The sequence below is a fragment of the Anolis carolinensis genome, unplaced genomic scaffold (assembly GCF_035594765.1).
Source record: "Anolis carolinensis isolate JA03-04 unplaced genomic scaffold, rAnoCar3.1.pri scaffold_11, whole genome shotgun sequence".
Classification (NCBI taxonomy): Eukaryota; Metazoa; Chordata; class Lepidosauria; order Squamata; family Dactyloidae; genus Anolis; species Anolis carolinensis.
The window spans coordinates 8,801,017-8,828,980 of record NW_026943822.1 but is presented as its reverse complement, the minus strand read 5'-3'; the positions used below and the strand labels follow the sequence as shown (position 1 = coordinate 8,828,980).

The 27,964-nt window shown below is 43.4% G+C and overlaps 1 protein-coding gene across 2 annotated transcripts in view; it reads right to left on the bottom strand.

Moving 5' to 3' along the window:
• Positions 1–338: 338 nt before the first annotated feature.
• The window catches only part of slco3a1 (solute carrier organic anion transporter family member 3A1), a 144,037-nt gene continuing 116,411 nt past the window's right edge, over positions 339–27,964 (bottom strand). Inside the window, exons 8-10 of one of the 2 annotated variants that reach the window (XM_062963495.1) lie at positions 18,409–18,584; positions 17,327–17,391; positions 339–5,701 (exon numbers count right to left, since the gene is read on the bottom strand). In XM_062963495.1, the coding sequence (XP_062819565.1) occupies positions 5,322–5,701; positions 17,327–17,391; positions 18,409–18,584 (621 nt within the window). In that variant the 3' untranslated portion in view covers positions 339–5,321. The remainder of the gene's footprint in view (positions 5,702–17,326; positions 17,392–18,408; positions 18,585–27,964) is intronic. The other variant, XM_062963496.1, reaches the window with a different exon arrangement.

The following is a 27,964-nucleotide window of genomic DNA, read 5'->3' as shown; positions in this document are numbered from 1 at the left end:
GAGTCAAGCAGAAAAGAACAAATACACTTTAGAGGAAAAATGTGATCTGCCCTAAGTCCCCTTCAGGGTGACAAGGACGGAATATAAATACTGTAAACAAGCAAACAAATAAATAAATAAGGAAGGGAAGAAGGAATGAAATAAAAGAGAGAAGGAGAAGGTGTATGAGGGAAATGGAAAAATGAAATCGAGCCACAAATAGAGCCTGCCCACATTGCCATGGAGTAGGCCTTCTTAAAGCAGGAGAAAGGAGAAAGTAGTAGTCCCAACAACACCTGGGCAATGCCAGGTATATGTGTGAGTTTCCAGTAAAAAAGTTCATTTGAGGACACCATTGATGAATGAAAATAGTGCTTTTAATATCATTTACAGCAAACTTACAGTACATTATATTTCACGTCATCACATATATTTTTTTCTAAACTCCTCTGCAAAATATAAGCTTGCAAAAATACAGAAGGCAGTGCTCAAAATATACTGAGCGCCGCCTATCTTTCTCTTTTCCCGTTTGTCTCCCCTTCGGTCAGAAGGAGAGGAGGATTGGGTTCTTGTTTTGGAACCAATCTTGCTCCCCATCCCACCCTGAAGGAAAAAAAAAACCCCAAGAATGAAAAAAATCAGAAATGGAAGTGTCCGTAGATAATCTCCTCAAAGCCCAAACCTTTGAAGTGGAATGTCTTCTCAGCCTTAGAGAAGGGCAAGAGGAACACCTCAGGGTAAGGGTAGGGTCAACAGAAGCCAAAGTTGACTTCAAGGCAATTGAAAACAAGGTATGAAGAAGAGCTATGACTTGAAAGGACAATTGTCAAAGGTGCACAAATATTTCGGGAAGCAATAGGATCCAAATTTTGTGTCCCCTCTGAAAATAATGGCCTTGACAGAATGCAAAACAAGGCAGCATTGTTCCTCTTTCTTGGGAAAGGACATTCATCTTCCACCTTCTGTGGGTGCATCTACACTGTACAATGAATGCAGTTTGACACCACTTGAACTTCCAGGGCTCAGGGCTATAGAATCCTGGGAGTTGTCGTTTTATGAGGTCTTTAGCCTTCTTTACTAGAACTGCTAGGATGTCACCAAACAACAAACCACAGAGATCCCATCTCACGGAGTCAGACAATTCAAGGGATGTCAAACTACATTTATTTGATAGTGTGGATGAACCCTGTGTGGTCAATGCAAGGGACATAAAAACTGCGGACCCTTTGCAAAGGCAAAGCAGGGATAAACCATGCTATTATTTCCAAATAATACAGTATGGCCCTTGTTTCCGAAGGGGCTGCATTGCAAGACTCCCCATGATACTACAAGTTATAGCAAACCCTATATTTTGACTATATGTGGGTCAGAAGCATACCACAGAATCACACTGGAGGACCTAGAGCATCCCACAAAGACTTCCAAGGGGACTATTTATTTTTTGGACTCTGGGTAAGTGGAACCGTAGAAAGCGCATCTATGCCGAAGGGTGTTGCAAGTAATGCCCCCGTTATCTGCAGGAAGTTTGTTCCAAGACCTTTTGTGGATGCCTGAAACCATGGACAGCACCAAACCCTCTATCAGTAATAATTTTGGACTATTAGAGTTAACATTCTCCACCGGTTTTACTATGATATAGTGAGTTTTTGGTATTCTTTAGTGTTTGGCTTCAGGACGCCCTGTGAATACCAATATTGATATTCCGGTCCCATGATATATATTGGCAGAGTAAATAGCGCCTTTTGTACAAAATGACAAAATCAAGGTTTGATTTTCAGATTTTTTGTGGGGAGGAGGTTTTGAATGATGGATGGCAAGATCCACAGATACAGAATCCATGAATATGGAAGAAGGACTGTATCTAATTCAGACCTGCCTGAAACCTGATCACTCCTCTATTGCAAATAATGTGGAAGAAGAAGCACCCAGATTTGGAAAGGGATAACATGTGAGAGTGATTATGTTTATAGTATGATTTGACGGTGAACAGGGGGTGAAATGTAACATATGTGTTGTGCATTTCATGGGAAGTCAGTGGCAAAGGAAGACCACCGCAAAGGACAGCAATGGACAACATGGAGTCCATGGGCCATGTTGCCCTTCTCATTTTTGCGCGCCCAAAATGAGCCAGCAAAAATCATTGCCTGGGACCTGGAAATGCTCCAGCGTCACTCCTTTATCGATACCACAAAGAGCTATTGGGGTTGCCTAACAAATTTGGAAGGTGGCCTCAAAATGGATAACTGCTGCTGGGTTTCGGTGGTAATGAAAGAAGTGATTTTGGGGTGTCCTTTGGTTAGCTTTCCAAGCTTTGCCATGGGGCAAAAATGGGACATCCCTACCATTCCAGAGCTTGCAATCGTCAGAACCACGACTGATACTACAGACAGAGGGGCCAATGTGTTTGCGGATGCTAGAGTTGATCTTCTCTGAATAAATGGGACCATCTTTGGACAAAGCCGTCAACCAAAAATGGCAGAGATTGCTCCACTGCAAGCACTCTCGGAGGATACCTCTTTTGCTCCTGTGTTGGGTGATAACTTATTCAAAGTTTAGAACGAAATAGAAAGCTGGTATATATCTCAGTATCTCAAGCACCTCTCCCCCCAAAAAAAGTTTGGATTTCATTTCCCAACCCAAAAGAATGGCCAAGATGGCCACCTGGGAAGAGGGATGGGCATCTTGCATTGTCCGATGTCCCCACAAACGTCCCCCCACATCCAATACGATGCTTCCCATCCCAAGTGCTGTCTTATAGAAGTCTTTCTTTGAAAAATAGCACATGTATACATTCATGTCTCACTCAGTTTTCTTTTGAATGCCATAAATCTACACACATAATAAAAAGTGAAAATGTGTATATGTGGCAAGGGTGTCCACTCACACAGACAGCCTCCGGCCTCCACAAACAGCTTTAACCCACAGTGCTGAGGAGCCACCAAAGCCCTTCAAGGACATTGCAGGTTAAAGTGAGCGCCAAGAACATGTAGCCCAAACCCTGCCAATGTCCTCCTCTAAACACTACAGCCCATCACTTAAGGAATGCTTTAATTCGATGACAATTTCAACATAGATTTTATGTGTTTCCTTCACCAAAGACACCTCCCAGTGTTTCTTACTCTCTCCATTGGTGTGGAATTTGCATGACCCTGCCCACTGACTCTCCCTGAACCCTTTCCTATTCTTTTCGATAGCACACAGCAACTGAATATACTACAGAGAGAGGTTTGGGGAGAATTCACCATGATTTATAAAAGTTGTAGGGACTGGGATGTATAGTTCCCCCTCAATCTAAGAACCCCACCAACGATGGACCTGGAACTAACTTGTCACACAGACCCAACATGGCCAACTGTGCATACTGGCAGGGTTTGGGGTGATTCCCTTGGCATATGGGAGTTGTACTTCACCCTTATCCAGAGAGCACTGAACCCAGCCGATGGCTGATCTGGACCAAACTTGGCACACAGACCCAACATGGCCCACTCTGCATACAGGAAAGACTTTGAGTTTTTGTTTTTGAGAAATAGCATTAACATATGACCAAACTAATATTACCTAACATTCAAAAACAAACAAGGCGTTTTTCAAACAACCCGGGCATCGCTGGGTACCCAAGCTAGTACAGTAGAATCTCACTTATCCAAGCCTCGCTCATCCAAGCCTCTGGATTATCCAAGCCATTTTTGTAGTCAATGTTTTCAATATATCGTGATCTTTTGGTGCTAAATTCATAAATACAGTAGTTACAACATAAGATTACTGCGTATTGAACTACTTTTTCTGTCAAATTTGTTGTATAACATGATGTTTCGGTGCTTAATTTGTAAAATCATAACTCTATCCTGAATTTTATTAGGTCCCTTTTACTCTGGTATTTTAAGTGATGATGTTATTTTATATTGCTGCTGCAGCCCCCCCCCCCCCCACCAATGAAGTCGACTGAATTGTACTTGGTGGTTGATTGATTTACTGCTGTATTAACTCTTGTTTTATTGTCTTACTGTGTTTTACTATTTTTTGTATATTGTTTAATGTATTTATGCTGTTGTTTTGTAAATTGTGCTAGTTGGGCCTTGCCCCATGTGAGCCGCCCCGAGTCCCCATGGGGAGATGGTGGCGGGGTATAAATAAATTTTTTTAAAATTATTATTATTATTATTATTATTATTATTATTATTATTATTATTATCATTATTATTATATAATAATAATAATAATAATAATAATAACATAATTTGATGTTTAATAGGCTTTTCCTTAATCCCTCCTTATTATCCAATATATTTGCTTATCCAAGCTTCTGCCGGCCCGTTTAGCTTGGATAAGTGAGACTCTACTGTATATAATAAAAAGCTGAACATTTGCTTTGGGAATAGGTGCCCTTCTCTTCCCCCAACCCAACATTTTCCTGGTCCGAACTGGACTGAGAATTCAGAGTAAATAGCAAAGCTTACATTAGATAGGAAGGCTGATGGTTCAACCACCCCTCTTCCACATCTGAAGTGCTACATCTCCCTTCATCTTAGACCCGCTTCTACTACATTTCAAAAGGTTTACATACCTCGTAGTAATTGGTGCAAAGATCATCCGATACTTCCCTCCCTGTTTTAAATCCCACTCCCAGTTTCTATACCAAAAAATGGAACTGATGCTGGTGCTTTAAGAGCAGTAATGTGATGGAGCTGCCTAGCTTCATCTTCTGGCATTGAGCTGGTGATGATACAGTTGAATTGGCTGAAGGATTTCCCTCCCCAGGTTACCCCTTTGATATGGTAGAGAGGATACTGAAAAATGCTGGGACTGAATAGCACCCATGTTTACATCCTTTTAGCTTGTATTGCAAAGGCTGCACCCAATGGTTCCAAAGGGCCCTTATTTGGGAAACCACTCCGTGGCTTCCTTCTGCTCCTTCTCTTTGCATTTGGGTTGTTTTGCCTTTAGATCCAAGGAGAGACAGCTGTTCCACTCCTTAAGCCCATGCTGGATCTATCTCTCTACTGGCTAACCCATCCGGCACATGTTGGACCTCTATTTCTCATGCCAGGTCTCAAAACAATCATTTACATCTTCCAAATCTTTCTAGATCTCCCCAAGAGAGCAAAGGACAAAGGTTTCCCCTCTATCCCTAGCAAAGGGACAAATTTGGTCGTTTCTGAGAAACAACTGTGTCTGCTGTTTTGCTTGTACTTTCCAAAAATGTCAGTGTATATATATATTACATTTCTCTCTCTCTTTCATATATATATATATATATATATATATATATATATATATATATATATATATAAAATATCTGTTTTAAAAAGAACCTTTGGGTTAGCCATCCACCCTTGCAGTAACTACAAAACAGACTCCATGTTTTCGCACCATTCGTGGTCTTCGAGGTTGTAGATAAATTTTGTCCTATGAGACGGGCTGGAGCCAATGGGGTCCCGTCCGAGGTTGTCCAGGGTCAAGGTGGAGGCAAAGAACTCGCTGGTGCTGAGGCCACCTTCGTGGTTCTTGATGTATTTCTTATAGTTCTTCCTCAAGCACTGCCAGGTGGTGGTGTACAAGATGAAGGCCAGGGACTTCAGGGTAATAGCAATGCTGACGTACAAGTACCGGTACACAACGTTGTCATACAGGGCACACGCTCCTTGCTCTCCGCAGAACGTGCTCCAAAACAGGCAAGTGGAGTCAATCCCGGCTCCAAAGATGAGAGGAGGAGGGATAAAACCTAGGGAAGCAGAAGACAATTGCTTAAATTGCTTTCCAGTCATTATTACTGCTCAGGTTCTAAATTGCTGTTGATGTTTTTTATGTTGTTTTATGTAGCTAAGGGCCGGGCTGTGGGGCAGGCTGGTGAGCAGCCTGTTGCAATAAATCACTCTGACCATGAGGTCACGCGTTCGAGGCCAGCCTGCGGCGGGGTGAGCACCCGTCAATTAAAAAATAACAACTAGCCCCTGCTCGTTGCTGACCTAGCAACCCGAAAGATAGTTGCATCTATCAAGTAGGAAATAAGGTACCACTTATAAAGTGGGGAGGCAAATTTAACTCATTTCCAACTTCGGAATGAGGAAGTGCCGTCATAGTGGATGATGAAGCAGCTGCTCCCCCCTGTGGCCAGAATCGAACATCCCCTCAGGAAAAGGTTAAATTGCCTCTGCCACTGTTTGTCTCTGTCTCGGTTCTATGTGAATATGGGCATTGAATGTTTGCCCTGTATTTATATAATGTGATCCACCCTGATTCCCCTTTGGGGTGAGAAGGAATATAAATACTGTAAATAAATAGATAAATAAATAAATAGCTATAATGTTTTAATTTTACTGATTTTGTTTTAATTCATGTTGATCGGGCTTGTCCCCATGTGAACCGCCCCGAGTCACTTTGGGGAGATGGAGGCAGGATACAAAAATAAAGTTGTTGTTGCTGTTGCTGTTGTTGTTGTTGTTGTTGTTGTTATAAATCGGACTTCTATTTTTAAGAATGCAAAAAAAGACTGGATGTCTGGACTGCTGTAAGTTTTTCGGACTGTATGGCCATTTTCCAGTGGCATTCTTTCCTGACGTTTCACCTGCATCTGTGGCTAATGGCATCTTCAGACGTGGGGTGTATATATATGTGGAATGTCCAGGGTGGGAGAAAGAACCCCTGACTGCTTAAATCAAGTGTGAACATTGCAATTAGCAAGCTTGATTAGCACTGAGTAGCCTTGCAACTGCAAAGTCAGTCAGTGAGAGTATTTGCATAAAGGTAGCCTGGCTGTTGTTGCCTGGAGGTATCCTTTGTTAACTGGCACTTGATTTTTTGCTGTCTGGGATTCCCCTGTTTCTGTATAGTCTTCTTTATTTACTGTCTTGATTCTGCTGTTTTTTTAATACTGGTAACCAGATTATGTTCATTTTCTTGATTTCCTCCTTTCTCATGCTTGTGGATTTCAGTGCCTTCTCTGTGTATTCTAAATATGGTGGTTGTCGGAGTGATCCAGCATTTCTGTGTTCTCAAATAATATTCTGTCCAAATAGGTCCATCACGTGGACACACAATATTATTTGATCACCCAGAAATGATGGACCACTCCGACAACTATCATGTCAGACTACACAGAGAAGTCATTGAAATCCACAAGCACGTGGACAATTTCAACAGAAAGGAGGAAACCATGAAAATGAACAATATCTGATTAACAGTATTAACAAAACACCAGATTCTAGACAGTAAATAAGGAACACCACACAGAAACAGGGGAACTCCAGACAACAAACAATCAAGTGTCAGTTAACACCTCTCAAACAAAGGATGCCTCAAGGCAGCAACAGCCAGGCTACCCTCACTAATTGACTTTGTAGCTGTAAGGCTACACAATGCTAATCAAGCTTGCTAATTGCAACATTCACACTTGCTTTAAACAGACAAGAGTTCTTTCTCCCACGCTGGACATTATTCCATAGGTATATATACACTCCACTTGCCTCATTTCCAACAGACCTCTGAAGATGCCAGCCACAGATGCAGGCGAAATGTCAGGAGAGAATGGACATTATTCCACAGGTATATAAACACTCCACTTGCCTCATTTCAAATAGACCTCTGAAGATGCCAGCCACAGATGCAGGTGAAACGTCAGGCGAGAATGACACTGGAACATGGCCATACAGCCCAAAAAACCTCACAGCAACCTGTAATTCCAGCCATGAAAGCCTTTGACAAGACCAGGGCCCCCCAAACTAAGGCTTGTGGGCCGGGTGCTATGCTCCTAGGTCACTGATCCGGCCCCCGCTATATTCTTTTGACTTGGAGTTGCCCTAAGTCTGAAATGATTTGAAGGCACACAACAATAACAGTCCTCACTAACTTATTTATTATTATTTATTTAATATATTTATATCCCGCCCTTCTCACCCCGAAGGGACTCAGAGCGGCTTACAAATTAAATTTACATACAATATTATATTACAGTATTAGCATAGCACAATACTGGCAATAAATTACTGTCATGGGACCAATTCCCAGGGCTGAATTTGCAAGCCCTGGATTTGGAGCCATAACATAAACAATCCTGAATGCCTCAGGAAAGCACCTGGCAGCAGAGCATGGGAACTCGGGGTTGAAAATCTAAACAATTATAATGAGTAGTTTGTGTGGGAATAGTAGAAATGTGAGACAGGGGGTGGGATTTGGTGATGATATTTACGTGTGGTGTTACGTTGCAACCAAGGTGATAAAACTGCTTGTATGTAAACATTATGTCATTCTCGACTTTTCCAAGTCGTGTGTTCTTCAATAAAGATTGGTTCTGATAGCAGCTGTCTTTGATCTGCGTTCATGCTGGTTGTTTGAAGTGAGCAGGACATTTAAGTCGAGAATCCCCATTCTCACCCTCCTGCGGAGCCGCAGTGAAGTGGAAATGAGTGGAGGGGGCGATCAAAGCCCGAAAGGAGCAGAGGGGCCCTTGCCAGAGGCTCGGCCGCTGGGAGAGGAAACGCTACAAGCTATCGCTTCCTCTACCGGATACCCCAGACCGAACGGAATTACCCAGAGAATCCCCAGAGGAGGGAGAGGTGTCTCAGCAGCTGCAGAGACCAGTTGGGGGTCTGGAGGGAGCATGCCGGAGACCGTGGTCCTACGGTTGTCTATCTTGGAGACCAACCTGTCCAGGCTGTCGGAGACCGTGGGAAGATTGGTGCCGCTGTTGGAGGAGAATCTCCAGAAGGAGCCCACTCGATACGGTGCCGAAAGAGAGCCGAGTAAGGACGAGGCTTGGGGCCAGAGGGGCCAGCGCGCATCGATGCAGAGCCCGGCGGCGGCAGGCGGCGACGGAGACGAGGAGTACTGGCAGGAGATGGAGTTCAGGGAAAGGATGGCACGCGAGGAGGAGCGCCAGCGAGCCTTGGAGACTCTGAGACCGCCAACTCCAACAGTACTACCGACCCCCCGAATGGGTGTCGGGGTTGAAAGACCGCTGGGACCAGGGATCGGCTCCAGCGGGTTAATGGATGAAGGTGAGGAGGAGCCGGAGATCCCCGAAGACGGGGAGGATGCCCCGTACGGCGAAGGAGTGCGAAGTGCGGGGGCTACAGCAGGACCTGCATTCAAATGGGTGGAAGGGCCGACAGCAGCAGCGGAATCCCGAGGGCCGCGGGGAACGACCGCTGGGCTGGGACGCGGAGTGATCAAAGGGCCAGCTCAGGGGAACCTGATGCAACCCCTCCCCAGACTACCCATGCAAAGGCAGAGGGCTGCAGAATGGATGCCTAGGAGAGAGGAGCTCAAACTAGAATTCGGAGGGGAATCTTCCGAACTGAACTTTTTCCTCATTGGCATCAGAGGATACATGGAGGACAATGCACACACATTCCCCTCCGAAGGAAGCATGGTGCGGGCCATTGGTAATACTCTGAGGAGGGGAGCGGCCAGCTGGTATGTGCAACTACATGCCAGACGCGACCCGTGCTTGAGGTCAGTGCCCCAATTCCTCACCGCACTGGAAAACCGATTTAGAGACCCACTGGAGCAATTGAGGGCTCGAGACCAACTAAAAGGAATAAAGCAGAGGGATAAGACGGTACCCGAGTACGCAGAAGAATTCCTCCATCTCGCGGAAAGGGTACCAGAGTGGTCCGAAGTGACCAAAGTGGAAATATTCAAAGAGGGACTGCGCCCCGAGGTGTTTAGTTGGGCGGCACACAGAGATGACCCAGAGACACTACAGGGTTGGATTCAACTGGCAGGGCGCGTCGAATCCACCCTGTCCCAAGTAAAGCGCTTCCGGAGCGGCGGCGGCGGCGGCCAGCAGAGACCGGTGGCGAGGGGTCGGGGAGAAACGAGGAAGCAGGAGAAACCCGGAGGGAGGCCGGGAATCCCCTTCAAAGGAGACGACAACAGACCTAAACCGGGATGCTTTGTATGTGGGAAGACGGGCCATCGGGCGGCAGAATGTTGGGCCCGAAAGGGAGAACCGCCCAAAGCCTCAAAGCCCACGCCAGCAGCCGGGAGACGAGCGGAGGAGGAGGTGCGAGAATCTCCGGAGAGGCTGGTGAGTCAAGACAAACGCATGCTGGTGGTGCCGATCTGCTTGTCGGGGTTAAAGAATCGGGCCACCTGTAGAGCGTTCGTGGATTGTGGTTGCTCTAGGAACATTATAACTCCGGAATTAGCAGGGGCACTAAAGTGCCAGCAGACGCTGCTTGACTCCCCAATTGCATTTTCGCAGCTAGATGGATCAGTTGCTGCTGGGGAAGTATCTACGAAAGAAATACAGGGGATCCCATGTAAAATTGGCAAATGGGAAGGAAGAATATCCTTTGTGATAGCCCCTATTGCCACATACAATATCATACTAGGGATTCCATGGCTTGAACAGGCAAACCCCGCAGTGGATTGGAGAGGAAAGAGCCTGGCATTTAAAGAGCAACAAACACAATGGGAGATAAGCAAAATAGCAGAGGAGGAGAGCGAGGAAGATGAAGGGGGGGGAAATAGACCAAGAACTATTGCCCCCTGAATACAGGGACTTTGTGGATGTGTTCAATCAGAAAGAGGCAAGTAAATTACCTCCCAAAAGGAATATAGAAGTAGAAATCGAAATAACCCCAGGAGCAAACTTACCAAAACCAAAAGTGTATCCCATGTCTGTCCAGGAGAAGGAGGAATTGAGGAAATACATTGATAAGAATCTGGCGCGAGGCTTCATTAAGCCGTCCAGCTCCCCTTTGGGAGCCCCAGTGTTATTTAGGAGAAAGAAAGACAACTCCTTAAGACTGTGCATTGACTATCGAAATTTAAATGCAATTACTAAGGATAATAAATACCCTATGCCCTTAGTAAAGGATCTGATTACCGTGTTAAAGAAAGGAAGCATATTTACCAAACTTGATTTAATTGAAGCTTATCATAAATTAAGAATCAAACCCGAGGATACTTGGAAAACTGCATTTTCCTGAGCATTCGGCCATTTTGAATATAAAATTTTGCCTTTTGGATTAAAAAATGGAGGCGCTTGTTTTATGCAGCTTATAAACGAAATCTTACATCCACTATTATATCGAGGAGTATTCATATTTTTGGATGATATCCTTATCGTAAGCGAGGACAAAGAGCAACACATTGAACTAGTCAGGGAAGTTTTGCAAAAACTGAGGGAAGCAAAACTGTATGCGAAACTCTCCAAATGTGAATTTAATAAAACGCAAATTGACTTTTTGGGGTATCGAATATCTCCGGAGGGGTTAGCTATGGACCCATCCAAAGTGTCGGACGTAAGGGAATGGGGAGTGCCTCAAACCAGGAGACAATTGCAATCGTTCCTAGGATTTGCAAATTTTTATAGATCATTCATAAAAGGCTTTGCACAGATAACTGCACCCCTCACAGAACTTTTAAAAACAAAGGGGAAAGGGGAGACAGCGAAAGTGAAAGCCCCTGGCCCCAAGTTGAGCTGGACGCCAGAATGCCAAAAGGCTTTTGAAACCCTAAAAGAACGCTTTACAGAAGAACCTGTCCTAAAGCACCCCGACATTCAAAGCCCTTTCATAATACATTGTGATGCTTCGGATTGTGCATACGGAGCAGTACTATTGCAAAAAGATCAAAATGGGAACTTAAAGCCTTGCGGATATTTATCTCGGAAATTCAGTGAAACTGAAAAATGTTGGCCCATATGGGAAAAGGAAGCATTAGCTATATTAAAAGCCTTGGAATGCTTGGAATGCTGGAATGCTCCTCGAAGGGAGTGGAATCCCTTTTGAAATTTGGTCTGATCATAAGAACCTCCAGTACTTACAGTCTCCTCGAAAATTATCCCCCAAACAAATTAGATGGGCACAATATTTTAGCAGGTTCGATTTCCAATTAAAGTTTTTCCAAGGGAAACAGAATGTTTTGGCAGATGCTCTTTCACGCATGCCTCAGCACGAGGACATAACCACAGCAAAAGAGGGAACGTTATTTTCTGAAAGGCAATGGGGTTTAGCTGTCAGTACAAGAGCGCAGGCTCAAAGGGAGAGCATTGCTACTGTCAAATTTGAAGGAGAAGATAGTTGGGAAAAGGAACTGAGGCAGTCATATGAAGGAGATCAGTGGATCTTATCCAACGCGGGAAAAGGGGAGCAGAAGGGAGGATTTTGGTTTGTGAACAAGAAACTGTATATCCCAACGATATTGAGGATTAAGATTTTGCATCGTTTTCATAATAACCAGAGCGCTGGTCATATGGGGATTACAAAAACGACGAAGGCGATAGTAAAACACTGTTGGTGGCCAGGGATGAGAAAGGACATAAAAACTTATGTTATCCAATGCGATGATTGTGCCAAAAATAAACCGAGAGGAGGGAAACCAATGGGACTATTACAAACGGTAGCAGAACCTACCAGGCCTTGGGAATGTGTAGCCATGGACTTTGTGGGAGAACTGCCTGTTAGCAGGGGGCATCGCTACATATGGACAGTATTAGACCTGTTCTCTAAGCAGGCCCACTTTATAGCACTGGCTAAACTACCATCAGCAGAGAAACTGGCTGAATTATACATAAACCACATTTACAAACTTCATGGATGTCCCAGTAGAGTGGTCAGTGATAGGGGTGTTCAATTTACAGCAAAATTCTGGGAAAAATTCTTGGAAATGCTAGGAGCAGAAAGGAGCCTAAGTTCTGCTTTTCACCCCATGACAAACGGGGCGGTAGAACGTACTCAACAGACGCTGGGGCAGTTCCTTCGCATGTACTCTAATCTGAGACAAAATGATTGGTCTAAGTGGCTAGCCTTCGCTGAACTAGCTTTTAACTCTACCATACATTCCGCAACAAATAAAACCCCCTTTGAAGTAGTTTACGGGTATGAAATCCAGCCTCTGCCCCAATTGCCAAGGTGGGCAGAGGATGAAGAAACAGGGGCAGGGAAATGGAAAACTCAAATGCTCGAATGTTGGAGTCAGGTGACTGCATCCTTGAAAGAAGCACACAAAAAGTATAAAACATTCGCAGACAGGAAAAGGGTGGAAGGCGATAAACTGGAGAAAGGGGACTTAGTGTGGTTAAGCACACAAAACATCAAATTGGGGCTACCTTCAAGGAAACTAGGCCCCAAATTTATTGGACCTTTCAGGATACAGGATGTAATAAACGAAGTGACTTTCCAATTGTCCTTGCCAAAAAGTTTGGGGAAAATACATCCAGTATTCCATCGCAGTTTATTGAAAAAGTATATGGGTACTTTGGACAAAATGGATACCTAGTGTTCTTGTTTGATTTATTTCAGAGTCGTGATGGAAGAAGCACGGAAGAGGAGGACGAAGAAAAGGGGGGCGCCATGTCATGGGACCAATTCCCAGGGCTGAATTTGCAAGCCCTGGATTTGGAGCCATAACATAAACAATCCTGAATGCCTCAGGAAAGCACCTGGCAGCAGAGCATGGGAACTCGGGGTTGAAAATCTAAACAATTATAATGAGTAGTTTGTGTGGGAATAGTAGAAATGTGAGACAGGGGGTGGGATTTGGTGATGATATTTACGTGTGGTGTTACGTTGCAACCAAGGTGATAAAATTGCTTGTATGTAAACATTATGTCATTCTCGACTTTTCCAAGTCGTGTGTTCTTCAATAAAGATCGGTTCTGATAGCAGCTGTCTTTGATCTGCGTTCATGCTGGTTGTTTGAAGTGAGCAGGACAAATTACTATATTGTACTATATCAATATATTGTCTCCAATAGAAGCTGATCATAGAAGGTTATTGGGTTGGAGGAATTGGCCGACATATAGAGAACTGTTAATCATAGCAAACGATAAAAAGGTTCCTCCAAAATTGAAGGAACTAACAGCAATACAAGCAATAAATAAAAATGTGTCTTGGTACCAATACTTCCAAATCAAAGAAGCCTACAAAAGAGATAAACTGGTGGGTTTTGAGCAAGAACAGGGATTCTGGGACAAATTTATCCTGATAGATAAGAAAAATATAACCATAATGTATAACAAATTACTGTCCTGGGAAACTGAAACAGAGATAGTAACGAATGCAATGATACTATGGGCAAGAAATATAGAAAGACCTATCCAAATGCATGAATGGGAATCGATTTGGAATAAAAAAATTAAATATACATACTCAGTAGACCTGAAAGAGAACTGGCTTAAACTCATACATAGGTGGTACTTAACACCAAAAAAGGTTGGTCTTATGTATAAAAATACAAGTAACAAATGCTGGAGGTGTAAAGCCCAAACAGGTTCCTATTTTCATATGTGGTGGAAATGTAGAAAGTTAGAAAGATTCTGGACTGCGATCCTGGAGGAGAGTAATGCGATTTTAAAGACCACATTTGTTAAAAAACCAGAATTGCTTTTGTTAGGTTTATATGATCCCAGGGACAAAATTGATTCTAACACAGACAAACTCTTCACCTTTTTTATCACCGCAGCAAGACTCGTAATCGCAAGACTCTGGAAATCTGCACAACCACCGACAAAAGAAGTATGGTTGAATAAACTATTGGAAATTAAGAGCATGGACCAACTCTCCTTTCTGATCAAAAAAAGTAATGGAATAACGATGAAAGCTACTGACTGGACTAAATTCGAGGACTATCTAAAGAATAAAACACATATTAGCAATGACTGATTTAATGATCGAAAACTACAAAAATCGGAAGTCTACCCATCTACCCTCCCCCCTTTTTTTCTCACCCCCTCCCCTCTTCCCACACAGTTATTATTGTATTGTCTTATTGTCAAGGTCTGAATGTTTTGTTTTTGTTTTGTTTGGTTGTAAAAAATCACAATAAAAATTATTTGCAAAAAAAAATATTACATGTAATATATAGTATATAATTTGTTTAATTTTTTATTATTAATTTCTTCATACAGATAACAAAACAATACACTGCATACCTTAGCCATCTAAAAGATAACATAAAAACTGTTTACAATCTTTATGGCTGGGATACAGGTTCCAATTGTGATTCTCTTTACCGCATATCTTAATTAATTGCCCCTTTAAACCCCCCCCCCCATCCCACCCACCCTTCCCACCCTCTTCCCACCCCCCTCCCACCCCCATCTGGGTTACTTGAATCAATACATTGATTTAATTGTCTGGAAGGTCTGATTTAAAGTTCTGTGCCTATCTTTTCCTTCTGTTTTGTCGATTAAACAAGACCATTTCCTATGCCAATCTTGTCTTAACTGAATATTCAAATATTTATTTTTCTTTTCATGGATGAAATCATTAATTAAATATTCAGAGAGATACGACCACCAGGTTTTTAGGTCCCACCTTGTTTTATCTTTCTACCCTCTGGCAATTGTGGCATGTATAGTGGCTATCATAAATTTTAATATATCTGACCATTGGTTGTTCCCCTCCTTTACCTCTATGTTAAGGGACAAAAACTGAGCTTTATCCCAATATAGCATTTGCTCTATTATTTCCTCTATTACTTCTCTAACAGTATTATAGTATTTTTGGATTTCAGAGCAGTCCCACCACATGTGGGAAAAATGCCAATCTCCCCGCATTTATGCCAACATTTGTTAGAAACGTTTTTCATAATGTGAGCCAGTTGATAAGGGGTCCTATACCATTTTGAAATTATTGTCTTTTGTGTTTCTTTTATTCTTAGATGTTTAATTTTTTGGGTTTTATCAATCCAGGAGTGTACTAAGTTTTCATTGAAGTTTATATCCTGTTTCCAGGCCTCTACTAAAGTATGTTTTGTATTATAGGATAAGGTTATTAATTCCTTATATATTTCCCCTATAATGCCTTTCTCTTTTTCTATTTTCCAGCCAATTATTCTATCCATTGGGACATCTGATGTTTCTTTCTTTTTTATTTCATGTGCTCTTTGTGACAGGCCTAACCAAGCTATCCAATACTTTAAGCCACATTTGTCATTTATCTTATCCCATTTTTTAATATCTCCATTAGGTTCCAAGAGGTCTCCTACCTTATTTATTCCATTCTCTTTCAGGGACCTGATTAAATTCTTAAATGTTTTATCTTTGTTTTCCAGGGTTTCTAGCAGAAAGGTATCTATGTTATTTATTTGTAATTTATTTTGCCATCTCTTCCAAACCTGCAGTGTTGAGAGGAGGGGGCCATCTCTTAATTTTTAAGCTCTTTTTATCAATTTTTCTCCCATAAATGAGCCCTTTTTCTAATCATTTAATTCTTTCTCTAATTTCACCCATTTTTTCCCCTTCCAGTTCCAGTTCTATTAATTTAGCAATATGACATGCCTCATAATACAACTCCAGGGATGGGACTCCCCATCCCCCCATTTCTTGGGTGCCATAGAATATCAAATTAGAAATTCTATTTTTATTCTATATATATAGTATATAATTAACATCATCATCATTATTATTGTATTATTAGTATTATATTGCATTACAAAATAATATTATTAATATTATATGCATATACAATATATTATAATATTATATATTATTGTAAATTATCTATATATATATAAAAGAGTGATGGCATCAGGGCAGCGGACAAAACAACAAAACTACAGGCCCCCCAACCTCGAAATTTGACAACACAACCCATCATTCACGGCTCTAGGTTGATACAACAAAAAGGAAAAGAAAAATAAAGTCCTAATTACAGGGAGAGGAATAATAGTTTTTATCCAATTGCTGCCAGTTTGAAGGCTAAGCTCCACCCACTTGGTCTCCTAGCAACCTACTCAGCCCAGGGGACAGGCACAGTTAGGCCTCACTTAGGCCTCTTCCACAGATTATCAGATTTTAACTGGATTATATGGCAATGTAGACTCAAGGCCCTTCCACACAGCTATATAATTTATTTAGAATCTTATATTATCTGCTTTGAACTGGATTATCGTGACTCCACACTGCCATATAATCCACTTCAGTGTGCATACTAAACCTAAAGACAACCATACAACAGACATTCAATACCACCACTACCTCAACAATTTCTCATCAACACTACCAGACAACGCCACAGCAACGCGTGGCCGGGCACAGCTAGTATTTTATATATATGTATATAGGTACATATGTATATAGGTATGTGTGTACATACACATACCTATACATATACATATATACATATATATACATACAACTTGCCTCTCTCGTCAGCCAAAAGCAGGCCAACAATTCTCATTGAAATAATGGGAAGTTTGTGTTGGTTAAAATTCTTCTTTCTTTTAAATATTGTAATGATCTTTTATGTTTATTTTAACACTGCAAATAAGATATGTTCATGGGTTTTTCTTCAAACGGTAGTCTGGACCCGCAACAGTCTCAGGGACCATGAACCGGTCCATGTTCCAATATAGACAATGGTAGAGAGATGCCAAGGTCTTTGGATCCACTTACCTAATAAACGGAGAAGGAGGAAGAGAACTCCCAAGGCGTAAGACTTCAGCTCTGGGCTCACTGTTCTGTACAGGGGAGACATTCAAGCAAGAAAAATACATTTGTGGTGGCTGTCCATCTTCTCAATGAAGTGCCTCCAATTATCAAGCTGGCTTTCTGATTAAGGGCAAGGAAATAGGCAAGTATTCCTGACACTTCTGTTCCAAAAGAAGGTTTAAACTGATTGATTTGGGGACTTGGTTGTGTTTTGATGGGGAAAATAAACCTGGAAACTCACAAGGAAGGCAGAGAACATTCAAAGGTGGTAGAAGTCAATGGTGGCTTCAAGTCAATGGTGTGTTGTACCACCCACCCCGGCCAGGTGCACTGCACATGAAAGAAAAGTTTGCTTTTGATCCATATCCACAATGGGGAGATAAAAGAGCATCATAAGCAGAACATTTTGCTCTGAAGTTAGGCACACAGCACCTTCAGATCAAGCGCTAATGAGCTTCTCATGGACACCTTTCATGGCATTGCAAGTCAGGCAGTGTGGGTACAGGATCACAAGAACGGAGGCAAGTGCGCCATATGGCCATAATTAAACATAAAGAGGAACTCAAAAAAATGAACCAGTTGGGGAAATTAGAAAAGAAGTCACCAAAAAAGATCAAACTGTTGTTATCTTTGTGTTTTAGGAGGGGAAGACAACTGAAAACCTAAAGACACATCACATGGATCACAAAGTTTGCAAACAGATCAGGTCATGCAAAATTGATCCTAGATAGGTGCTGGAGGGCACATCTACACTGACCAATGAGGTTGGTGTGAAACTGGCATAGAAGGAAATAGTTTTAGTATGAGGATGTGTAACTGCCCTGAAACCAGTTTGAGGCCGGGACAGTGCTTATGCGCATTGCCAAAAGTTGCCTGGAACTGGTGCCAGGATTCCCAATATCCTTGGCTTCACATCCATGGAAGAATTGGGGTTTAGTGGTCAACTCTCCCCATTGCGATGAGCAATGATCCTCCTGCGAAGGACTAATGCAGCCCACCTCACATAGACGCTCTCCCATTTCTCTGACACACGAGGAACGTCTCACCTGATGAGAATGATGACGGAGGGCGTCTGGGCCATGGCTCCAATCATGCTGCAGACGCACATCACGCAAAGGAATGTCAGGAAGGCTTCTTGGCATCCGGGGCTGGGGCACTTCCCGGGAACGACCGTGGCATTCTCGGCCGGGACCGAACTGAGGCATGCGCAGCCAGTGAGATTCTGGAAGAGAAAGCCAAGGGTGGCCCAGTGGAGAATCCTCAGCCTCCAAAGTGCAGAAGAGGAAATCATGCAGCACAATGCACAGGATGGTTTTGAATTATTATTATTATTATTATTATTATTATTATTATTATTATTATTATTATTATTATATTGTATGACACAGCAAACAGGATAGATCTGCTGGATTTCGTATCACAAAAGCAAAGTCGAACACTTCCCAAGTGTCTAGGACTGTGTGATGTATTTTCGGATGATGCGTGCAGATCCCAGTAGAGTGGCCTTTTGCAGTTGGCAGATCGTAATTTTGTCAATGTCTATTGTTTCCAAATGCCGACTGAGATCTTTTGGCATGGCACCCAGTGTGCCCATCACCACCGGGACCACCTGCACTGGTTTCTGCCAGAGTCTTTGAAGTTCAATCTTGAGGTCCTGATAGCGGCTGAGTTTTTCCTGTTGTTTTTCGTCAATGCGACTGTCACCTGGGATGGCGACATCAATGATCCAAACCTTTTTCTTTTCCACAACTGTGATGTCTGGTGTGCTGTGTTCAGAACTTTGTCAGTCTGGGGTATTATTATTATTTGATACACAACAAGATGCGTATACAGCAAACAAGATCACTATGCTGTCTTTTGTATTGGATCTCACATTGGACACTTCCCAAGTGTCTAGGACTATGTGGTGTATCAGCAAATAATGCATGCAGATCCAAGTAGGGTGGCCTTTTGCAGCTGACAGATGGTGATTTTGTCAGCACCAATTGTTTTCAAGTGCTGGCCAAGATCTTTAGGCACTGCACTCAGTGTGCTGATCACTACGAGAACCACCTTTACTGGCTTGTGCCAGAGTCTTTGCAGTTCAATCTTTAAATCCTCATATCGTGTAAGTTTTTCAAGTTGCTTCTCATCATTGTATCATAGAATCATAGAGTAGGAAGAGACCTCATGGGCCATCCAGTCCATCCCCCTGCCAAGAATCAGGAAATCGCATTCAAACCACCCCCAACAGGTGGCCAACCAGCCTCTGCTTAAAAGCCTCCAAAGAAGGAGCCTTCACCACAGTCTGGGGCAGAGAGTTCCACTGCTATTATGTTTATTTATATCATGCTTTTCTTTTCAGAGGTAAAGGTTTTGCCCTGACATTAAGTCCAGTCATGTCCGACTCTGCGGGTTGGTGCTCATCTCCATTTTTAATCCAAAGAGCCAGCGTCGTCCATAGACACCTCCAAGATCATGTGGCCGGCATGACTGCATGGAGCGCCGTTACCTTTCCTGCTTCATGGACTATTGATCTACTCACATTTACATGTTTTTGAACTGCTAGATTGCCAGAAGCTGGGGCTAATAGCAAGAGCTCACTCCGCTCCCCAGATTCGAACGCCAACCTTTCAGTCAGCAAGTTCAGCAGCTCAGCGGTTTAACCTGCAGTGCCACCGAGGGCTCCTCTTTTTTTTCCATACAGAGACTTAAAGTGGTTCACAACTAAAAGCACTGCAATACAACTTAAAATACACAAATATGTAAGTATTAAAACAGGACTAAACATCATTGAAAGCATGAAATCACAGCAGCCCCAAACCTTCTTTAAAAGCAATGAGTGGGGAACTCAGGGTATAGCAGTTTGATAACACTTTAATTGCCATGGCTCAATGCTATGGAATCCTGGGAATTTTAGTTTGTCGTAGCACCAGAGCTCTCAGACAGTGAAGGCTAAAGACCTTGTAAAACTACAACTCCCATGTTTCCAGGAAGTAATCTCTCATCCAACAGAAAACAGGGCAAGCTGAGGGTTGGTTTATAGCAAAGAGTGGGTTCAACCTTTGTAAAGGACCCTTGCCAGTGCTTTTCCCCACTGTGCTTACATGCCACAGAAAGATATTTTAAGAACAATGCTGTTCTTTGGAAGCTGCAAAAGCAACAAATTGAGCTTCTATGCAAATGCCATGGAGATATGCAATTCTGAAGTGCCCACAGAGGTGCCATAAGAAGAGGCACACAGAGAGTGTTTGCTCATGAGAAGAGAAGCAAGGGCTTTTGAAGATTTCATTGGAACAGGGAACAGCAGCGGCAGACAGGTTGGCATGATGAAGACGGAATTGGAACGGCTGGGGATAATTGGATCGGCTGAGGCTTTCTGTCTGAGCAGCACAGAAGCACCACTGTGCTCATTTCGTGCCTTCAATAACTTCCTCTCTTCCCTTGAAACAACATGAAGTTCATTCTCGGAATGCATTGCACTCATGGATGTTGTTCCCTTAAGGATCATGGGATATACAGAAACACTTTAGGTGCTATTATGGGACTTGTCGTGAACTGTTAAATGTCCAGTTTTAAAATATAGAGATAGATATGGATACCCAATTATGTTGTCAAAGGCTTTCATGGCCGGAACCACTGGGGTGCTGTGAGTTTTCCGGGCTGTATGGCTATGTTACAGAAGCATTCTCTCCTGACTTTTCACCTACATCAATGGCAGGCATCCTCAGATGTTGTGAGGTATATTGGAAACTAAGCAAGGGAGGTTAGAAACTAAGCAAGGGAGGTTAGGACAATTTCAACAGAAATGAGGAAACATGAAAATGAACAAAATCTGGCTACCAGTATTAAAAAAACTTTAAAATCGGGACAGTAATTCCTTCCATTTCAATTCCTGGGAGCGAAATGGCAACTTTGCAAGAGAAATTTTAAAAAGGACTCATCACACACACCATTCGGATACCAGTTCTGCCTTTCCATTCAAATATCAGGATTTTGGAGAACAAAGAGAAATTATTCCCTTTGTCAAGTTGTCAAGATCTGCTGACTGTCAGATGAAAGAGGTATAGAGGGGGAGGGAAAGCGAGGATGAAAGAGATGTCGCTGGGGAAGGTGTGATATTTGAGCGAAATGAGCTTCCAAAAGGAGAACTAAAAAGAGACTGTAAAGACCTCCGCTCTCGCTCACTGTTTCTGCCCAACTCGCCTTGCTCTGTGCTCTTTGCAAAGGAGAGCTACCCATCTGCTAAAGCCCTTCTTCGATCTTCCATTGTCAGTTTCCTTGATATTTGCCATTGTGCATTTCACACAGAAGAAATCAGGTGCTGCTACATAAAATGGGGGAGTGATCAAAGATGGCACAACACTGACAACGGATCTACAAGCCAATGTAATTTTGCACGAACAAAATGTGCAGGGTATGGGGACACTCAGAGCTTAGAAGGTCTGGCATCGCAGTGCCATGCAGTTAACAGTAACATGGATCATCCTGGTAAAGGGAAGGGTTTCCTCCTGACATTAAGTCTAGTTTCGCCTGACTCTGGGGGTTGGTGCTCATCTCCATTTCCAAGCTGAAGAGCCGGCGTTGTCTGTAGACACCTTAAAGGTCACGTGGATGGCATGACTACATAGAGCGCCATTACCTTCCTGCTGAAGCAGTACATATTGATCTACTCACATTTGCATAGTTTCAAATTGCTAGGTTGGCAGAAGCTGGGGCTAACAGCAGAAGCTCACCCCGCTCTCCGGATTTGAACCACCGACTTTTCGGTCAGCAAGTTCAGCAGCTCAGTGGTTTAAATCGCTGTGCCACCAGGGGCTCCGATCATCCTGGACTTTGACTTTTACAGGCACAACAATTAGTGGCTAAGATCCTGCATTGCCTACACTAGCATTAGCACATCTCCATGGTGTCTATTTTCTGAAATAGCCCCTTGAATGGCCATTCTGTGGCTGGTGAAGAGGAGAAGAATTGGAGAAGCTATGTTTCAAAGCCAGATGTGGACCGATAACATCTTCCATCATATTCAGCTTTAGACATCCAGAATCCATGAGCCGTGGTCAGAAGGAAGCAAGGTTTCAGTATCGGGGGAAATGTTGCGAATAGCAAGAGATGAAGCTCATGTTCTTAGCCCAGGGCTAAGAAAGGCAAGCAGAACCAGAAACTTGGGGTTGTCCACAGATACTGTATCGAGAAGTCATCAGTCTTTCAAGAACAAGGCGAACGCACAACTGGCCAAGAGCATGGGAGATAAACAAGACGAACTTGAACTCTTAACACAACAAAGCAAATATGTCATAATATTGAAACTCACTGAAACTTAGTGATATATCTTTCAAGGTCATCTGTAAACAATGCATATGTTTTAAAATGCAAACAACTAAAATGTGAATGGCCAGCAAACTGGAACTCATGTGGCCAACAGCATGAGAGTGTGATTAAAATGCCGACATTAGTACTGGAGAACAGATGAACTAGGAGAGGATGCAGCACTTTGTGTTTGTCTGAATCTACTGAGAAGGGCAAGATTTTGCCCCCCCCCCCCATACATGTAACCATATACATACATGGTTATTGTTATATCCCAGCCAGCCATGGCTTCAGAGCCTGATCAGGAGCTGAACTCTGACACAGATGAGGTTTATTATGACTTTTCATCCAGTTCCGAGAACTCTTTGCAGCTCCAGGTGCCTGGAGAAATCAGCCAGGAAGAGCAGTTAATTACAAGGGAGTCTCCTACTCTTCCTCCCTTGTCTGGGCCAGATGTTCTCAGCTCACCTGAGAATGCAGATTTTAATTGGAGATAATTTCTGAATTGTGAGAGAAGTGTTAAACAAGGCCTTCGTAGAAATAAACGTCTGGCGTCCCAAGGGGATAACGGTTAAAGTTCCCATGGGAACTTTTTGGGAGTATAGCTCTCCCTACTTGGGATTCAGTTTAGGATCCATAAAAGCATTTTGCACTGTAGATTCTTTGCGGTGTCAATGTTGCTTTTTTGGAGAGAGGTTTCTTCATTCCAGTTTCCAAGCCAAGTATTTCCAGTTCCAGTTTCTGTCGGGCCGAGCTGAGCCGTGACTCTCGAGTAGACCTTAATCTTACTCCGGTTGTTATTTCCTTGTTCCTGTTTCAAGTTTGCCTCCGCTTTGACAACTTTGTTGCCTTGATCACTATGAAGTATCACCAGGGGATTGAACGCTGTTTCCTGCCAGCCTTGTTTCCTTGTTGCAATTTATGGACTTTGATTGCTTGGGAGAGCTAACGAGTTCTCATTGTGGATTATAATATCGGACCTTTTCTTTTACCCATCTGGAATCATGATTGACTTTTCAGAAAGAACTATTTCCTCCTCAAACTCTATAACTATTTTCATCTGGATTTATATTCGCTTTAATAAAGGTATTATATGTTATATTGACTCCTGTCTGGTTTTTGAGTGCTCACGCTGCCTTGGGGTGTAACAGTTATGTATATAATCATAGAATCATAGAATAGTAGAGTTGGAAGAGACCTCACGCGCCATCTAGTCCAACCCCCTGCTAAGAAGCAGGAAATCGCATTCAAAGCACCCCCGACAGATGGCCATCCAGCCTCTGGTTAAAAGCCTCCAAAGAAGGAGCCTCCACCACAGTCTGGGGGAGAGAGTTCCACTGCCGAACAGCCCTCACAGTGAGGAAGTTCTTCCTGATGTTCAGGTGGAATCTCCTTTCCTGTAGTTTGAAGCCATTGTTCCGTGTCCTAGTCTGCAGGGCAGCAGAAAATAAGCTTGCTCCCTCCTCCCTATGACTTCCCCTCACGTATTTGTACATGGCTATCATGTCTCCTCTCAGCCTTCTCTTCTGCAGGCTAAACATGCCCAGCTCTTTAAGCCTCTCCTCATAGGGCTTGTTCTCCAGACCCTTAATCATTTTAGTCGCCCTCCTCTGGACGCTTTCCAGCTTGTCAACATCTCCCTTCATCTGCGGTGCCCAAAATTGGACACAGTATTCCAGGTGTGGTCTGACCAAGGCAGAATAGAGGGGGAGCATGACTTCCCTGGATCTAGACACTATTCCCCTATTGATGCAGGCCAAAATCCCATTGGTTTTTTTAGCTGCCGCATCACATTGTAGGCTCATGTTTAACTTGTTGTCCACGAGGACTCCAAGGTCTTTTTCGCACACACTGCTGTCAAGCCAGGCGTCCCCCATTCTGTATCTTTGATTTCCATTTTTTCTGCTGAAGTGAAGTATCTTGCATTTGTCCCTGTTGAACTTCATTTTGTTAGTTTCGGCCCATCTCTCTAGTCTGTCAAGATCGTTTTGAATTCTGCTCCTGTCTTCTGGACTGTTAGCTATCCCTCCCAGTTTTGTGTCGTCTGCAAACTTGATGATCGTGCCTTCTAACCCTTCGTCTAAGTCGTTAATAAATATGTTGAACAGAACCGGGCCCAGGACGGAACCCTGCGGCACTCCACTTGTCACTTCTTTCCATGATGAAGACGACGCATTGGCGAGCACCCTTTGGGTTCGTTCGCTTAGCCAATTACAGATCCACCTAACCGTAGTTTTGTCTAGCCCACATTTAACTAGTTTGTTTGCCAGAAGGTCGTGGGGGACTTTGTCGAAGGCCTTACTGAAATCCAGGTACGCTACATCCACAGCATTCCCTGTATCGACCCAACTCGTAACTCTATCGAAAAAAGAGATCAGATTAGTCTGGCATGACTTGTTTTTGGTAAATCCGTGTTGACTATTAGCAATGACCGCATTTGTTTCTAAGTGTTTGCAGACCACGTCCTTAATGATCTTTTCCAGAATCTTGCCTGGTATTGATGTGAGGCTGACCGGACGGTAATTGTTTGGGTCGTTCTTTTTTCCCTTCTTGAAGATAGGGACCACATTCGCCCTCCTCCAATCTGCTGGGACTTCTCCTGTTCTCCAAGAACTCTCGAAGATGATTGCCAGTGGTTCTGAAATAACTTCCGCTAATTCCTTCAATACTCTTGGATGTAGCTGATCTGGCCCTGGCGACTTGAATTCGTTTAGAGTGGCCAGGTGTTCCTGGACAACTTGTTTCCCTATTTGGGGTTGGATTTCCCCCAATCCTTCGTCCATTCCATGTTGCTGAGGTTGAAGATGGCTTTCTTTTTGTGAGAAGACCGAGGCAAAGAAGGCATTAAGCAGTCCTGCCTTTTCCCTATCCCCTGTCACCATCACCCCATCTTCTCCTTGCAGTGGCCCTATCGCCTCCTTTTTCTTCCTTTTTCTACCAACGTAAGCAAAAAAACCTTTTTTGTTGTTTTTAATGTCCCTGGCAAGCCTGAGCTCATTTTGCGCTTTAGCCTTGCGAACCTTTTCCCTACAGGTGTTGGGTATACGTTTGAATTCTTCTTTGGTGATTTCTCCACTTTTCCACTTCTTGTGCATGTCACTTTTGAGCTTTAGCTCAGTTAGAAGTTCTTTGGACATCCATTCTGGCTTCTTTGCATTTGTCTTATTTTTCTTCTTTGTTGGCACTGTTTGCATTTGCGCCTTGAGTATTTCACTTTTGAAAAACTCCCATCCATCCTTAACTCCCTTGTTTTTTAATATTGGCGTCCATGGAATGCCGCTCAGTAATTCCTTCATTTTTTGGAAGTCAGCTCTCTTAAAGTCCAGAATGCGTGTTTGACTTGTCTTAGTTTCAGCATTCCTTTGTATTGCAAACTGTAAGAGCACATGGTCACTTGCCCCTAAGGATCCAACCACTTCAACTGTATTGATCAGGTCTTCCACATTTGTTAAGATTAGATCAAGAGTTGCTGATCCCCTTGTTGCCTCTTCTACCTTCTGGACCATAAAATTGTCTGCAAGGCAAGTGAGGAATTTGTTGGACTTTGTACTCTTGGCCGAGTTTGTTTTCCAGCAGATATCGGGATAATTGAAATCGCCCATGACTACTATATCTCTTCTTTGTGCCTGTTTGGTCAGCTGTTGACAGAAAGCTTCATCAAGTCCTTCATCCTGACTCGGAGGTCTGTAGTAGACACCCACGACAAGGTCTTTTTGAGTCCCGGTTCCCTTGATTCTTATCCAGATGCTTTCAAGCTGGTTACCCGGATTACAGTCTTGCATTTCTTCTGCAACTGAACTGTTTTTGACATATAAAGCTACTCCCCCTCCTCTCCCCTTTGTTCTATTTCTGTGAAAGAGGTTATAGCCCTCAATGGTTAAATTCCAGTGATGGGAGTCATCCCACCAGGTTTCAGTGATGCCTATGACATCGTATGTGTGGTGCTGTGCAAAGAGTTGGAGTTCGTCTTGCTTATTTCCCATGCTCTGAGCATTAGTGTAAAGACATGTAAGCCCCTGTGACCTCCTCTTGAGCTGTTTATTTGGGATTATTGTGCTCTCTGTACTTGGTCCTTGCTGTGTTTGTGCAGCCCTCCGTTTAGCCTTTTGGCGGTTCCCTGTAGTTGTGGGTAATATAGTGTTCGCCAGGCTGTTGTTCCCCTCCCCCAGTGGATCTAGTTTAAAGTGCGCCTGATGAGGTTTGTGAGTCTGTGTGCAAAAAGATGTTTTCCTATTTGTGTGAGATGCACCCCATCACTTGCCAGTAGTCCATCCTCTTGGAAGAGTAGACCATGATCAAGGAAGCCAAAATGCTCCTCTTGACACCATTTTCTGAGCCAGTTATTGACCTGTACTATTTTTCCGGCCCTTGTAGAGCCATGTCCTACAACGGGGAGGAGGGATGAAAAGATCACATGTACATTATACAGTTTTAGCTTTGTTCCCAGAGCTCGAAAATCATTTGTAATCTTTTGAAAAGTATGCCTAGCGGTGTCATTGGTACCTACATGAATCAACATAAGGTGGGGAGGGTGATGGGGCTTTAGGAGCCTGCTGAGCCTCTGAGTGATATGGTGTATTTTTGCCCCAGGGAGGCAGCATGTTTCTCGAGCCATCCCATCCGGTCTGGAAATGATGGCTTCCGTTCCTCTGAGGGAGTCACCTACTACCAAGACCTGTTTCCTTTGAGGATTGACAGGGTCCCTTTTGTGCAAGACAGTGTGTATGTCCCCTGAAGAGTGTTCCTGTTGAAGTGAATCATGTAGGTGTAAAGTGTTGTCCTCCTCCTCAACATCCCCAGTGCATTCATCAATGACAATCCATTGAGATACATCCGAGAGCCCATTACTCTCCCAAGGATGTTCCTGTTGCTCCTGGTCTACAATTGGGGATGGAGCATTTGCATGATTACATAAGTGTGAATGTGGTGATGCACTGTCCCCGTCAGGGCTATCCCCTGCGCATTGATCAAGGGTGGCCCACTGAGTGGTATCTAAGAAACTGTGGTCCTCCACAAGATGTGTTTCCTGATTGTATGTTAATGGTGTAAGAATATCAAATCTTGACAGACTAGAGAGATGGGCCGAAACTAACAAAATGAAGTTCAACAGGGACAAATCCAGCTGAGCAGAGGAGTTCAGCGGAGGCTGCCTGGTCCTGTGTCTCCTTCTATGGGTGACCTCCTTCCAAGCCTGAGGGTTGTCTACCTTTGAGTTGATCTCCCCATAAGGTTCCTGATCATGGTCATGGTGGTGTTGGTGTGATGCAGGCTGCAAATCTACAGCAGCGTGTTGTGCAGTGTCTAAGAAGAGCT